General features: G+C 56.5%; 2 protein-coding genes across 4 annotated transcripts in view; both read right to left on the bottom strand.

Moving 5' to 3' along the window:
• Positions 1–2,394: 2,394 nt before the first annotated feature.
• HSPB7 (heat shock protein family B (small) member 7) overlaps positions 2,395–15,914 on the bottom strand; it is a 31,445-nt gene continuing 17,925 nt past the window's right edge. Inside the window, exons 2-4 of one of the 3 annotated variants that reach the window (XM_032944772.2) lie at positions 12,361–12,534; positions 7,526–7,656; positions 2,395–3,244 (exon numbers count right to left, since the gene is read on the bottom strand). In XM_032944772.2, coding sequence (XP_032800663.1) covers positions 3,059–3,244; positions 7,526–7,656; positions 12,361–12,532 — 489 coding nt within the window. In that variant the 5' untranslated portion in view covers positions 12,533–12,534 and the 3' untranslated portion in view covers positions 2,395–3,058. Of the gene's footprint in view, positions 3,245–7,525; positions 7,660–12,360; positions 12,545–15,914 lie in introns of all 3 variants that reach the window. The other 2 variants (XM_032944770.2, XM_032944771.2) reach the window with 2 other exon arrangements.
• LOC142907164 (uncharacterized) overlaps positions 12,567–15,914 on the bottom strand; it is a 198,912-nt gene continuing 195,564 nt past the window's right edge. Inside the window, exon 5 of the mRNA XM_076056412.1 lies at positions 12,567–13,428. The gene's annotated coding sequence lies outside the window, so the exon portion shown is untranslated. The remainder of the gene's footprint in view (positions 13,429–15,914) is intronic.

Here is a 15,914-nt window from a genome sequence, read left to right as displayed (position 1 = left end):
TCTCTGTGTAGGGGTCACTCAGAGTCTTTGTGTAGGGGTCACTCAGAGTCTCAGTGTAGGGGTCACTGAGAGTCTCTGTGTAGAGGTCACTCAGAGTCTCTGTGTAGGGGTCACTCAGAGTCTCTGTGTAGGGGTCACTCAGAGTCTCTGTGTAGAGGTCACTCAGAGTCTCTGTGTAGGGGTCACTCAGAGTCTCTGTGTAGGGGTCACTCAGAGTCTCTGTGTAGAGGTCACTCAGAGTCTCTGTGTAGAGGTCACTCAGAGTCTCTGTGTAGGGGTCACTCACAGTCTCTGTGTAGAGGTCACTCAGAGTCTCTGTGTAGGGGTCACTCAGAGTCTCTGTGTAGAGGTCACTCAGAGTCTCTGTGTAGAGGTCACTCAGAGTCTCTGTGTAGGGGTCACTGACAGAGTCTCTGTGTAGGGGTCACTCAGAGTCTCTGTGTAGGGGTCACTCAGAGTCTCTGTGTAGGGGTCACTCAGAGTATCTGTGTAGAGGTCACTCAGAGTCTCTGTGTAGAGGTCACTCAGAGTCTCTGTGTAGGGGTCACTCAGAGTCTCTGTGTAGGGGTCACTCAGAGTCTCTGTGTAGAGGTCACTCAGAGTCTCTGTGTAGGGGTCACTCAGAGTCTCTGTGTAGGGGTCACTCAGAGTCTCTGTGTAGAGGTCACTCAGAGTCTCTGTGTAGGGGTCACTCAGAGTCTCTGTGTAGGGGTCACTCAGAGTCTCTGTGTAGAGGTCACTCAGAGTCTCTGTGTAGGGGTCACTCAGAGTCTCTGTGTAGGGGTCACTCAGAGTCTCTGTGTAGAGGTCACTCAGAGTCTCTCTGTAGGGGTCACTCAGAGTCTCTGTGTAGAGGTCACTCAGAGTCTCTGTGTAGGGGTCACTCAGAGTCTCTGTGTAGGGGTCACTCAGAGTCTCTGTGTAGAGGTCACTCAGAGTCTCTGTGTAGGGGTCACTCAGAGTCTCTGTGTAGAGGTCACTCAGAGTCTCTGTGTAGAGGTCACTCAGAGTCTCTGTGTAGAGGTCACTCAGAGTCTCTGTGTAGGGGTCACTCAGAGTCTCTGTGTAGGGGTCACTCAGAGTCTCTGTGTAGAGGTCACTCAGAGTCTCTGTGTAGGGGTCACTCAGAGTCTCTGTGTAGAGGTCACTCAGAGTCTCTGTGTAGAGGTCACTCAGAGTCTCTGTGTAGAGGTCACTCAGAGTCTCTGTGTAGGGGTCACTCAGAGTCTCTGTGTAGGGGTCACTCAGAGTCTCTGTGTAGAGGTCACTCAGAGTCTCTGTGTAGGGGTCACTCAGAGTCTCTGTGTAGGGGTCACTCAGAGTCTCTGTGTAGAGGTCACTCAGAGTCTCTGTGTAGGGGTCACTCAGAGTCTCTGTGTAGAGGTCACTCAGAATCTCTGTGTAGGGGTCACTCCGAGTCTCTGTGTAGGGGTCACTCAGAGTCTCCGTGTAGAGGTCACTCAGAGTCTCTGTGTAGGGGTCACTCAGAGTCTCTGTGTAGAGGTCACTCAGAGTCTCTGTGTAGGGGTCACTCAGAGTCTCTGTGTAGGGGTCACTCAGAGTCTCTGTGTAGAGGTCACTCAGAGTCTCTGTGTAGGGGTCACTCAGAGTCTCTGTGTAGAGGTCACTCAGAGTTTCTGTGTAGGGGTCACTCAGAGTCTCTGTGTAGGGGTCACTCAGAGTCTCTGTGTAGAGGTCACTCAGAGTCTCTGTGTAGGGGTCACTCAGAGTCTCTGTGTAGAGGTCACTCAGAGTCTCTGTGTAGAGGTCACTCAGAGTCTCTGTGTAGAGGTCACTCAGAGTCTCTGTGTAGGGGTCACTCAGAGTCTCTGTGTAGGGGTCACTCAGAGTCTCTGTGTAGAGGTCACTCAGAGTCTCTGTGTAGGGGTCACTCAGAGTCTCTGTGTAGGGGTCACTCAGAGTCTCTGTGTAGAGGTCACTCAGAGTCTCTGTGTAGGGGTCACTCAGAGTCTCTGTGTAGAGGTCACTCAGAGTCTCTGTGTAGGGGTCACTCAGAGTCTCTGTGTAGGGGTCACTCAGAGTCTCCGTGTAGAGGTCACTCAGAGTCTCTGTGTAGGGGTCACTCAGAGTCTCTGTGTAGAGGTCACTCAGAGTCTCTGTGTAGGGGTCACTCAGAGTCTCTGTGTAGGGGTCACTCAGAGTCTCTGTGTAGAGGTCACTCAGAGTCTCTGTGTAGGGGTCACTCAGAGTCTCTGTGTAGAGGTCACTCAGTGTCTCTCTGTAGGGGTCACTCAGAGTCTCTGTGTAGGGGTCACTCAGAGTCTCTGTGTAGAGGTCACTCAGAGTCTCTGTGTAGGGGTCACTCAGAGTCTCTGTGTAGGGGTCACTCAGAGTCTCTGTGTAGAGGTCATTCACTGAGCACGCGAACTCAGATTCGTTGGAGCGGGCAGAGTTTTAATTCTTTAATGCAGCAGCAGCAGCAACGTGACTGACAGAGCGCAGGTCTCCATGTAGCTGGGTGTGTGGGTGGGTGAGTGAGTGGGTGGGTGAGTGGGTGGGTGAGTGTGTGGGTGGGTAAGTGTGTGGGTGAGTGGGTGGGTGTGTGGGTGGGCGAGTGAGTGGGTGGGCGAGTGTGTGTGTGTGTGGGTGAGTGGGTGGGTGAGTGAGTGGGTGGGTGAGTGTGTGTGGGTGAGTGGGTGGGTGAGTGGGTGGGTGAGTGAGTGGGCGAGTGTGTGAGTGGGTGGGCGAGTGTGTGGGCGAGTGTGTGGGTGAGTGGGTGGGTGGGTGAGTGGGTGGGTGGGTGAGTGGGTGGGTGAGTGGGTGGGTGAGTGTGTGGGCGAGTGTGTGGGTGAGTGGGTGGGTGGGTGAGTGGGTGGGTGGGTGAGTGGGTGGGTGAGTGTGTGGGTGGGCGAGTGTGTGGGCGAGTGTGTGTGTGAGTGGGCGGGCGAGTGTTTTGACGAGTGCGTGCGGGCGATCACCTTCCAGTAACACATCATCCCTCACCCACAGTGTTGGGTACATCCGTGTGCACACCCCACCCACCCCACCCACCCACCTCACCCACCCACCTCACCCACCCACCCCCCCCCCCAACAGCTCAGATGGTGACCTGGGTGCGGAAGGCCGCGGGCGTCGCCCCGAGGGCCCCGGCCGCGCGCCGCCGCACGGTGAGCGTGAGGGCCCCCCCGGGGCCCAGGGCGGCCCCCAGCGAGGTGGGGTCAGCGTCTTCAGGGAGACGCACGCGGTGGTGGAACGACGCCGACACGCGGCCATCGTCAGCCAGCTGAGTGGGGGAGGGTGGGGCGGGGGAGAGAGAGAGAGGTTGTGATTGGTGGGGGGTGGGGGGGGGATTAGGAGGGGGGCGTGGTTTGGGAGGAGGAGGGAGGGGATTAGGAGGGGGCGTGGTTTGGGAGGAGGAGGGGGGGGAGGGGATTAGGAGGGGGGCGTGGTTTGGGAGGAGGAGGGGAGGGGATTAGGAGGGGGGCGTGGTTTGGGAGGAGGAGGGGATTAGGAGGGGCGTGGTTTTTGAAGTAGGGGGGAGGGGATTAGGAGGGGGCGTGGTTTTGAAGTAGGGGGGGAGGGGATTAGGAGGGGGCGTGATTTTACGGGGGGGAGGGGATTAGGAGGGGGCGTGGTTTGGGAGGAGGAGGGGGGGAGGGGATTAGTAGGGGGCGTGGTTTGGGAGGAGGAGGGAGGGGATTAGGAGGGGGCGTGGTTTTGGAGGAGGAGGGGATTAGGAGGGGGCGTGGTTTTACGGGGGGAGGGGATTAGGAGGGGGCGTGGTTTGGGAGGAGGGGGGAGGGGATTAGGAGGGGGCGTGGTTTGGGAGGAGGGGGGAGGGGATTAGAAGGGGGCGTGGTTTTGCGGGGGAGGGATTAGGAGGGGGCGTGGTTTTGAAGTAGGGGGGAGGGAATTAGGAGGGGGCGTGGTTTTGAAGTAGGTGGGGGAGGGGATTAGGAGGGGGCGTGGTTTTCGCGGGGGGGAGGGGATTAGCAGGGGGCGTGGTTTGGGAGGAGGGGATTAGGAGGGGGTGATTTTGGAGGAGGGGGGGTGAGAAGATAAGGAGGGGGTGTGATTTTGTAGGAGGGAAACGATAGGGAAGGGGCGTGGTTTTGAAAGAGGGGGAGGGGGCTTTGAGGGGGCGTGGTTTTGAAGGAGGGGGTTATGAGAGGGCGTGGTTTTGGAGGGGGGAAGAGAATAGAAGGAGGGGGCGTGGTTTTGGAGGAGGGGAGGGGGCGTGGTTTTGGAGGTGGGGAGAGGTCGGGGAGAGGTGGGGGGAGGTTAGGACGGGGCGTGGTTTCGGAGGAGGGGGTGGGGTTTATGAGGGGGCAGGGTTTACAACGAGGGCGTGGTTTGGTAAAGGGGATGGGGATTAGCAAGAGGGGGCGGAGTTTGTGGAAGGGGGGCGGGGATTAGGAGGCGGGTGAGTGTGAGCGAGTGGGTGAGTGGTACCGGACGGGCAACTCTGTCGTGGACAGTGCTGTGGGGGGAGGGCCAATTCCGATTGGCTCCTCCCCTCATGGCGTCTGTGTCCACCACAGTGGCTAAACGGGGGCTCTGGACGGGTGCGAGGGGCTGGTAACCCCTCCACCTTCAATAAATTACCACGAAACCACGAATTAAATATGCAACTAATAAGCTTGTGGGGGGACAGGCGTCTATGACGTCTCCTGGCCAAACCCCAAATGGCGGAGCCAGGAGATTGAATCTCTACCCTCGGGGCTCCTCCAGAAACAACGAAAAGCTACTTCGTGTGGCCACGTGGAATGTTCGAACGCTCACTGCGAAGGAGAGGCTGCCACTCCTCCGTCGGGAGCTGGACCGGTACTGCCCGGATCTCTGCGGCATTCAGGAGGTTCGGTGGACCGGCTCTGGCTCCTGCCACCATGAGGGGTGGACAGTCCTCTACTCGGGGCAGCAGACTGCCAAACAACAGGGTGTGGCTCTTCTTTTGAACAAAAGAATGAAGGGTGCGTGGGAGCGTGGCGGTGAGGTGTGGGAAGCTGTAAGCCCCAGGCTACTTTGGGCTTGCCTTCCCATCAACCGGAGGCGAGGAGTGGTGGTCGTGGTTACTTATGCCCCCACCGAAGACGAACATCCGTGGAGGGATGCAGGCAAAGCCGATGAGTCAGATGCCTTCTATGACCTCCTGTCACAGGTGCTGGCTAAAGAGGCCCCTCGGGATAGAGTCATCTTATTGGGTGACTTTAATGCCCGAGTTGGTCATGATGCTGGCACCTGGTCTGGAGTGATTGGAGGGCATGGACCAGATCAGAGTGAGTTTGTGAGTGAGTGAGTGGGTGAGTGGGTGAGTGAGTGGGTGAGTGAGTGAGTGGGTGAGTGAGTGGGTGAGTGAGTGAGTGAGTGGGTGAGTGAGTGAGTGAGTGGGTGAGTGAGTGAGTGAGTGGATGAGTGAGTGAGTGAGTGGGTGATTGAGTGAGTGGGTGAGTGAGTGAGTGGGTGAGTGTGTGGGTTAGTGAGTGAGTGAGTGGGTGAGTGAGTGAGTGGGTGAGTGAGTGGGTGAGTGAGTGGGTGAGTGAGTGGGTGAGTGGGTGAGTGAGTGGGTGAGTGAGTGAGTGAGTGAGTGGGTGAGTGAGTGAGTGGGTGAGTGAGTGAGTGGGTGAGTGAGTGAGTGGGTGAGTGAGTGAGTGAGTGAGTGGGTGAGTGAGTGAGTGGGTGATTGAGTGAGTGGGTGAGTGAGTGAGTGGGTGAGTGTGTGGGTTAGTGAGTGAGTGAGTGGGTGAGTGAGTGAGTGAGTGGGTGAGTGAGTGGGTGAGTGAGTGAGTGAGTGGGTGAGTGAGTGGGTGAGTGAGTGAGTGAGTGGGTGAGTGAGTGGGTGAGTGAGTGGGTGAGTGAGTGAGTGAGTGGGTGAGTGGGTGAGTGAGTGGGTGAGTGAGTGGGTGAGTGAGTGGGTGAGTGAGTGAGTGGGTGAGTGCGTGGGTGAGTGGGTGAGTGAGTGAGTGGGTGAGTGAGTGAGTGAGTGGGTGAGTGAGTGAGTGAGTGGATGAGTGAGTGGGTGAGTGAGTGGGTGAGTGGGTGAGTGAGTGGGTGAGTGAGTGAGTGGGTGAGTGAGTGGGTGAGTGAGTGAGTGGGTGAGTGAGTGAGTGGGTGAGTGAGTGAGTGAGTGGGTGAGTGAGTGAGTGGGTGATTGAGTGAGTGGGTGAGTGAGTGAGTGGGTGAGTGTGTGGGTTAGTGAGTGAGTGAGTGGGTGAGTGAGTGAGTGAGTGGGTGAGTGAGTGGGTGAGTGAGTGAGTGAGTGGGTGAGTGAGTGGGTGAGTGAGTGAGTGAGTGGGTGAGTGAGTGGGTGAGTGAGTGGGTGAGTGAGTGAGTGAGTGGGTGAGTGAGTGAGTGGGTGAGTGAGTGGGTGAGTGAGTGGGTGAGTGAGTGAGTGAGTGGGTGAGTGAGTGAGTGAGTGGGTGAGTGAGTGGGTGAGTGAGAGGGTGAGTGAGTGGGTGAGTGAGTGAGTGAGTGGGTGAGTGCGTGGGTGAGTGGGTGAGTGAGTGAGTGGGTGAGTGAGTGGGTGAGTGAGTGAATGGGTGAGTCAGTGGGTGAGTGAGTGAGTGAGTGGGTGAGTGAGTGGGTGAGTGAGTGAGTGGGTTAGTGAGTGAGTGGGTGAGTGAGTGAGTGGGTGAGTGAGTGAGTGGGTGATTGAGTGAGTGGGTGAGTGAGTGAGTGGGTGAGTGTGTGGGTTAGTGAGTGAGTGAGTGGGTGAGTGAGTGAGTGAGTGGGTGAGTGAGTGAGTGGGTGACTGAGTGAGTGAGTGGGTGAGTGAGTGAGTGGGTGAGTGAGTGAGTGAGTGGGTGAGTGAGTGGGTGAGTGAGTGGGTGAGTGAGTGAGTGAGTGGGTGAGTGAGTGGGTGAGTGAGTGGGTGAGTGAGTGAGTGGGTGAGTGATTGAGTGGGTGAGTGGGTGAGTGAGTGGGTGAGTGAGTGGGTGAGTGAGTGGGTGAGTGAGTGAGTGGGTGAGTGCGTGGGTGAGTGGGTGAGTGAGTGAGTGGGTGAGTGAGTGGGTGAGTGAGTGGGTGAGTGAGTGGGTGAGTGAGTGGGTGAGTGGGTGAGTGCGTGGGTGAGTGGGTGAGTGAGTGAGTGGGTGAGTGAGTGGGTGAGTGAGTGGGTGAGTGAGTGAGTGGGTGAGTGAGTGGGTGAGTGAGTGGGTGAGTGAGTGGGTGAGTGAGTGGGTGAGTGAGTGAGTGAGTGGGTGAGTGCGTGGGTGAGTGCGTGGGTGAGTGAGTGAGTGGGTGAGTGAGTGGGTGAGTGAGTGGGTGAGTGAGTGGGTGAGTGAGTGAGTGGGTGAGTGAGTGGGTGAGTGAGTGGGTGAGTGAGTGGGTGAGTGAGTGGGTGAGTGAGTGAGTGAGTGAGTGGGTGAGTGAGTGGGTGAGTGAGTGGGTGAGTGAGTGAGTGGGTGAGTGAGTGGGTGAGTGAGTGGGTGAGTGTGTGGGTTAGTGAGTGAGTGAGTGGGTGAGTGAGTGAGTGAGTGGGTGAGTGAGTGGGTGGGTGAGTGAGTGGGTGAGTGAGTGAGTGAGTGGGTGAGTGAGTGGGTGAGTGGGTGGTGAGTGTGCGACTCACCCGCTCTGCGTGAACCTCCGTAACAAGGCTGGACGAGGTGACGACGATGTCTTCCGGGGTGAAGCCGTCTCCGACTTGCACACTCACCTCGTAATTCTCACCCACCAGCCTTACCGGCATGCTCACCCCGCCTGCTTGGGTCAGTAGGGGCGAGGGGTTTGTGAGAGATTGAGGACATGGATCCAGCCGGCTCATCCGCCCGCTTACCCAACCACTCACTCACCCACTCACCCACCCACCCACCCAACCACTCACCCACCCACCCAACCACTCACCCACCCACTCACCCGCTCACTCACCCACCCACCCACCCAACCACTCACCCACCCACTCACCCACCCACTCACTCACTCACCCACCCACTCACTCACTCAATCACTCACCCACTCACTCACCCACTCACCCACTCACTCACCCACTCACCCACTCACTCACCACTCACTCACCCATTCACTCACTCACCCACTCACCCATTCACTCACCCACTCACTCACCCACTCACTCACCCACTCACTCACCCACTCATCCCCCCACTCATCCACTCACCCATCCACTCACCCACCCACTCATCCACTCACCTAACAACTCACTCACCCACTCACCCACACACTCATCCACTCACCCACCCACTCACCCACCCACTCATCCACCCACTCATCCACTCACCCACCCACTCACCCACCCACTCACCCACCCACTCACCCACCCACTCACCCAAGAATCCACGCAATCACCCACCCAACTACTCACCCACTCACTCACCTACTCACCCATTCACCCACCCACCCACTCACCCCGCCATTCGCCACTAAGTGGCGGTGACGTCACCACGACGCTTGTGCCAGGCTATGTGCACCCTGAGGCCACGTGAAGTGTCGAACGCCCGCTGCCAAAGAAGTCACGGGGCAGACCCAGGTGCCACGGGTCGACTGACTGAGATGACTGAGATGACTGGATGATGCACCACCTGTGCCCCCTACTGTGCCAACCTGCTGTGCTTTAGCCACCCGGCGCTCCGCTCGTTGTTGTGAGTGTCGCTCCTACCCCCTCCGTTGTTGTTGGAGGGCGACTGTCTCCAACTGCCCAGTAGCGTCCTTCACGAGCCTCCTCCACAGAGGCCGATCTTGACAACACTGGTACCAGTCATCGGCAAGTCCACTCAGCTCCACGTCCTCTTGTACCACATCACTCCATCTCTTCTTTAGCCCATGCCGCGCCCGTTTAGCCCCCTCGATCCGGCCGATCAAAAGCTGTTTAGGCATGCGGTGGCTGGGCATGTGGGCTACATGACCCAGCCAACGCAGCCTTGCCTGCCGGAGGAGCTCACCGATGGGACTTTGTCCAGATCTTTCAAGGATTCGTGAGGTCCTCACACAATCCAGCCTGGTTAAACCCAGGATGGACGTAGGCAGGCCAGCCTAAGTGTTTCTAACTGGCGAAGTTGTTCCATTAGGGGAGTCCACGTTTCGCAAGCGTAGAGAAGGGAGGGAATGACCGTGGCCGAGAAGACCCGAAGCTTCGTGCGGGGCGACAGACCAGGTAGCTTCCACACAGCGTTCCACAACCGTTGAAAATATTATGCCGCTCGTCTGAATCAGAGTGAGACATCTGCTGTTAAACCGGAGCCGGTCATGAGCACACTGCCCAGGTATGGAAAACACTCCACTCTCTCCATAATTGCCCCATCACCAATTGCGAGCGGTGGGGGTGGAGTGTCCGAAATACCCAGGCAGGTGCTTAGTTTTGGTGGGGCTGATGGTAAGGCGCCATCTCTTAGTAGCACGCTCCAGTCTCAGCAGCAGCGTCTCCAACTCCTCCTCTGAGTTAGCAGCAATTACCAGATCATAACATGATTAAGTAATAGGGAGCCATCCCTTGACCGCACCCGGGCATCGATCAGCCTCCTATTGTATCTGTACCAGATGGAAATTCCTCTGGTACAGCTATTGACGGCTTCACGAACTACGTGGTCGAAATAGATGTGAAATAATGTGTGAGCCAGAGGACATCCCTGTTGCACCCCAAGGTGTACAGGGAATGGCTCTGACTCCCGGCCACGTAGTTTTACCCGGGCCCACTCACCATCATGAAGATCCTTAATGATCGTGAGCAGAGGGTCAGGGACTCTGAAACCACGAAGAACAACCCAGAGCCCAGGCCTACTGATGGTACGATAAGCCTTGACCAGGTCAATAAAACGGAGATGTTGGTCTTGTTGGAATTCCCTACTCTGCTGTAGCAGACGGACAGAAATTATGGCATCTGTGCAGGACCGCCCTTTCCTGAAACCACATTGGGGCTCCGCAAGCCTCTCCTCAGCGTGCCTGGCAAGGCGATGTTGAATAATTCTTGAAAGGACCTTTCCCAGCACACTGAAGAGTGAGATGCCCCTGTAGTTGTTACAGTCTGTGCAGTCCCCCTTCTTAAAGAGGGGGACCACCAGGGCATCCTTCCAATCCTGCAGAACCCGTCCAATGGTCCAGACTGTTGTTATGATGTCATGTAGGGCAGTCTGTGCACAAACGCCACCCTCCCTCAGCATTTCGTTTGGGAGATCATCTCTGCCCGGTGCCTTTCCTGGTCTTAGACTCTGGATCGCCTTCAGTACTTCCTCAACAGATGGCACCTCAGCCAGCCATTCACAGGGGGTGACTTCTTCCAATATTTGAGGCACCACAGCCTCAGCAGGGCCATCCCCACTTTGTCCCACGATATCTTCTAGGCTGAGGAATTTCCCCTCCCCCAGGACCTCACAGAAATGCTCAGCAAATCTGCAAACCTGTTCCTGGGGGTCGGAGATTGGATCACCGTTCTTTATCCTAATGATGGTAATAGGTGTGGCGCTGCAGGTTACTTTTTTGATAGAGTTAAATAGAGATTTGTGATTGCGGGCAACTGAGGCAGACTCCATCTCCTCAGCAACCCGCGACCACCACCTATCCTTGTAGTGCCTCACGGCTCCCTGAACCTCCGAGCGAAGGCTGCGGTAAGCCTCCTCATTCCCTGACGTGGGATTCTATAGCCGATGACAGTGGGCCTGTCGCTTTTTCTCAACCATCCTGAACACCTCCTCTGTCAGCCAGGGTCTCTGGGGAGGTCTGGACCGCGTACCCAAAGCAGCCATTGCAGCTGCATGAGTCACAGTCCTAAACCTCGTCCATTTACCCTCGACATCAGGAGGAGTGGGGGATGATGCCAACCCCAGCCGCAAGCGATGATTAAATTCTCGCTTGCAGCTTTCATCAGCTAGCTGAGACCATGCCACTATGGGTTTGAATGGGTCATGGGTGTACACCCACCACCGGAGTGGAAGAATGACAGGTGCATCTTACAGATGACAAGTCGATGGTCAGTGGGCAGATCAGCTCCAAGGTAGGTCCTGGTGTCAAGGACATGGGCCCGCATCCGCTGGTTCGTCACTATGTAGTCCAGCAGAAGTGCTTACTTAGACCCGGCATGCATCCATGATGATGTGTGGATGCGCCGATGCCGGAACAGCGTGTTGGTAATTACAAGCCCATGGGCTGTACAAAAATCTAGCAGCTTCCTACCGCTGTTATTGAGCTGATCTGGCCCATGCCCTCCAATCACTCCAGACCAGGTGCCAGCATCATGACCAACTCGGGCATTGAAGTCACCCAACAAGATGACTCTATCCCGAGGGGCCTCTTTAGCCAGCACCTGTGACAGACAAGAGGCCATAGAAGGCATCTGACTCATCGGCTTTGCCTCCATCCCTCCACGGATGTTCGTCTTCAATGGGGGCATAAGTAACCACGACCACCATTCCTCGCCTCCGGTTGATGGGAAGGCGAGCCCAAAGTAGCCTGGGACTTACAGCTTCCCACACCTCACCGCCACGCTCCCACGCCCCCATCATTCTTTTGTTCAGATGAAGAGCCACACCCTGTTGTTTGGCGGTCTGCTGCCCCGAGTAGAGGACTGTCCACCCCTCATGGTGGCAGGAGCGAGAACCGGTCCACCGAACCTCCTGAATGCCACAGAGATCCAGGCGGGACCGGTCCAGCTCCCGACAGAGCAGTGGCAGCTTTTCCTCCGCAGTGAGCATTCGTACATTCCACGTGGCCATCCGTAGTGGCTTTTCGTTGTTTCTGGAGAAGCCCCGAGGGAAAAGATTCAATCTTCTGGCTCCGCCAATTGGGGTTTGGCCAGGAGACGTCATGGACGCCTGTCCCCCGGGGGCCTCGGGCACAAGCTTATTAATTAGATATTTCAGTCGTGGTTTAGTGGTAATTAGTTGAAGGTGGAGGGGTTACCAGCCCCTCGCACCCGTTCAGAGCCCCCGTTTAGCCACTGTGGTGGTCACAGACGCCATGAGGGGAGGAGCCAATCGGAATTGGACCTCCCCCCACAGCACTGTCCACGACAGCATTGGCGTCCAGCACCACGAGGAGGTAGGGGGTTGTTTTTGCCGGACCCACCCACTCACTCACCCACCCCACCGACCCACCCACCCACCCCCTAATCCTCCCACCCACCGACCCACCCACCCACTCACCCACTCACTCACTCACTCAACCACCCACTCACCCACTCACTCACTCACCCACTCACCCACCCACTCACCCACTCACTCACTCACCCACCCACCCACTCACCCACTCACTCACTCACCCACACACTCACTCACTCACCCACTCATTCACCCACTCACCCACTCACCCACCCACCCACTCACCCACTCACCCACCCACCCACTCACCCACTCACCCACTCACTCACTCACTCACCCACACACTCACTCACTCACCCACTCACTCACCCACTCACCCACTCACCCACCCACTCACTCACTCACCCACCCACTCACTCACCCATGAGCGGCTGATTCGACTCGCCGAGCAGGGAGAACGGCGCTCCGCCGTCGCTGGCGATAAGGAGACGTCCACCAGCCGTCGACCCCCTCTGCACCAAGTTCCGCTCCGATCGGAATGTGGAGGTGGACGAGGTGGACGAGGTGGAGGAGTTGGAACTCCACTTACTCATTGCTGCCGCGGACTCACGGACACACGCAGAGACCCACGGACTCATCACACACAGAGACTCACAGACTCATCACATAGAGACCCACAGACTCACCAGACAGAGACCCACAGACTCATCACACAGAGACTCACCACAAAGAGACCCACAGACTCACCACACAAAGACCCACAGACTCACCAAAGAGACCCACAGACTCATCACACAGAGACCCACAGACTCACCAAAGAGACCCACAGACTCATCACACAGAGACCCACAGACTCACCACGCAGAGACCCACAGACTCACCAGACAGAGACCCACAGACTCACCACACAGAGACTCACAGACTCACCACGCAGAGACCCACAGACTCACCACACACAGAGACCCACAGACTCACCACACTCACCACACAGAGACCCACAGACTCACCACACAGAGACCCACAGACTCACCACACAGAGACCCACAGACTCACCACACAAAGACTCACAGGCTCACCACACAGAAACCCACAGACTCACACACAGAGACCCTCAGACTCATCACACAGAAACCCACAGACTCACCACAGAGACCCACAGACTCATCACACAGAGACCCACGGATTCGCCACACAGAGACCCACAGACTCACCACACAGAGACCCACAGACTCATCACACAGAGACCCACAGATTCACCACATAGAGACCCACAGACTCACCACACAGAGGCCCACAGATACACCACGCAGAAACCCACAGACTCACCATACAGAGACCCACAGACTCATCACACAGAGACCCACAGATTCGCCACACAGAGACACACACAGACTCACCACACAGAGACCCACAGACTCACCACACAGAGACCCACAGGCTCACCACACAGAGACCCACAGACTCACCACACAGAGACCCACAGACTCACCTCACAGAGACCCAAAGTCTCACCACACAGAGACCCACAGATTCATCACACAGACACCCACAGACTCACCACACAAATACCAACAGTCTCACCACACAGAGAACCATAGACTCACCACACAGACACCCACAGACTCACCACACAAAGACCCACAAACTCACCACACAGAGACCCACAAACTCACCACACAGAGACCCACAGACTCACCACACAGAGACCCACAGATTCACCACGCAGAGACCCACAGACTCACCACACAGAGACCAACAGACTCACCACACACAGACCCACAGACTCACCACACAGATACCCACAGACTCATCACACAGATACCCACAGACTCAGCACAAAGAGACCCACAGACTCACCACACAAAGACCCACAGACTCACCACAGAGACCCACAGACTCATCACACAGAGACCCACAGATTCACCACACAGAAACCCACAGACTCAACACAGAGACCCACAGACTCACCACACAGAGACCCACAGACTCACCACACAGAGACCCACAGACTCACCACACAGAGACCCACAGACTCATCACACAGAGACCCACAGACTCACCACAGAGACCCACAGACTTATCACACAGAGACCCACAGATGCACCACACAGAGACCCACAGACTCACCACACAGAGACCCAGAGACTCACCACACAGAGACCCACAGACTCACCACAGAGACCCACAGACTCACCACACAGGGACCCACAGACTTACCACACAGAGACCCACAGACTCACCAGACAGAGACCCACAGACTCACCACACAGAGACCCCCAGACTCACCACACAGCGACCCACAGACTCACCACACAGAGACCCACAGACTCACCACACATAGACCCACAGACTCACCATACAGAGACCCACAGACTCACCACACAGAGACCCACAGACTCACCACACAGCGACCCACAGACTCATCACACAGAGACCCACAGATTCACCACACAGAGACCCACAGACTCACCACACAGAGACCCACAACTCACCACACAAAGACCCACAGACTCACCACAGAGACCCACAGACTCATCACACAGAGACGCAGAGATTCACCACACAGAGACCCACAGTCTCACCACACAGAGACCCACAGACTCACCACACAGACACCCACAGACTCACCACACAGAGACCCACATACTCATCACACAGAGACCCACAGATTCACCACACAGAGACCCACAGTCTCACCACACAGAGACCCACAGACTCACCACACAGAGACACACACAGATACACCACACAGAGACCCACAGACTCACCCCACAGAGACCCACAGACTCATCACACAGAGACCCACAGACTCACCACAGAGACCCACAGACTCATCACACAGAGACCCACAGATTCGCCACACAGAGACCCACAGACTCACCACACAGAGACCCACAGACTCACCACACAGAGACACACACAGACTCACCACACAGAGACCCACAGACTCACCACACAGAGACCCACAGACTCACCACACAGATACCCACAGACTCACCACACAGACACCCAAAGACTCACCACACAAAGACCCACAGTCTCACCACACAGAGACCCACAGACTCACCACACAGACACCCACAGACTCACCACACAAAGACCCACAGACTCACCACACAGAGATCTACAGACTCACCACACAGAGACCCACAAACTCACCAAAGAGAGACCCACAGACTCACCACACAGAGACCCACAGATTCACCACACAGAGACCAACAGACTCACCACACACAGACCCACAGACTCACCACACAGATACCCACAGACTCATCACACAGATACCCACAGACTCACCACACAGAGACCCACAGACTCACCAAACAAAGACCCACAGACTCACCACAAAGACCCACAGACTCATCACACAGAGACCCACAGATTTACCACACAGAGGCCCACAGACTCTACACAGAGACCCACAGACTCACCACACAGAGACCCACATACTCACCACACAGAGACCCACAGACTCACCACACAGAGACTCACAGACTCATCACACAGAGACCCACAGACTCACCACAGAGACCCACAGACTCATCACACAGAGACCCACAGATGTACCACACAGAGACCCACAGACTCACCACACAGAGACCCAGAGACTCACCACACAGAGACCCACAGACTCACCACAGAGACCCACAGACTCACCACACAGAGACCCACAGTCTCACCACACAGAGACCCACAGACTCACCACACAGAGACCCACAGACTCACCACACAGCGACCCACAGACTCACCACACAGAGACCCATAGACTCACCACACATAGACCCACAGACTCACCACACAGAGACCCACAGACTCACCACACAGAGACCCACAGACTCACCACACAGCGACCCACAGACTCATCACACAGAGACCCACAGATTCACCACACAGAGACCCACAGACTCACCACACATAGACGCACAGACTCATCACACAGATACCCACAGACTCACCACACAGAGACCCAAAAAC

The sequence above is a fragment of the Petromyzon marinus genome, chromosome 75 (genome assembly GCF_048934315.1).
Source record: "Petromyzon marinus isolate PM22_M1 ecotype Great Lakes invasive population chromosome 75, UKy_Petmar_22M1.pri1.0, whole genome shotgun sequence".
Lineage (NCBI taxonomy): Eukaryota > Metazoa > Chordata > Hyperoartia > Petromyzontiformes > Petromyzontidae > Petromyzon > Petromyzon marinus.
Note: the sequence above shows the minus strand (reverse complement) of the source record. Positions and strands in the feature narration are given on the sequence as shown.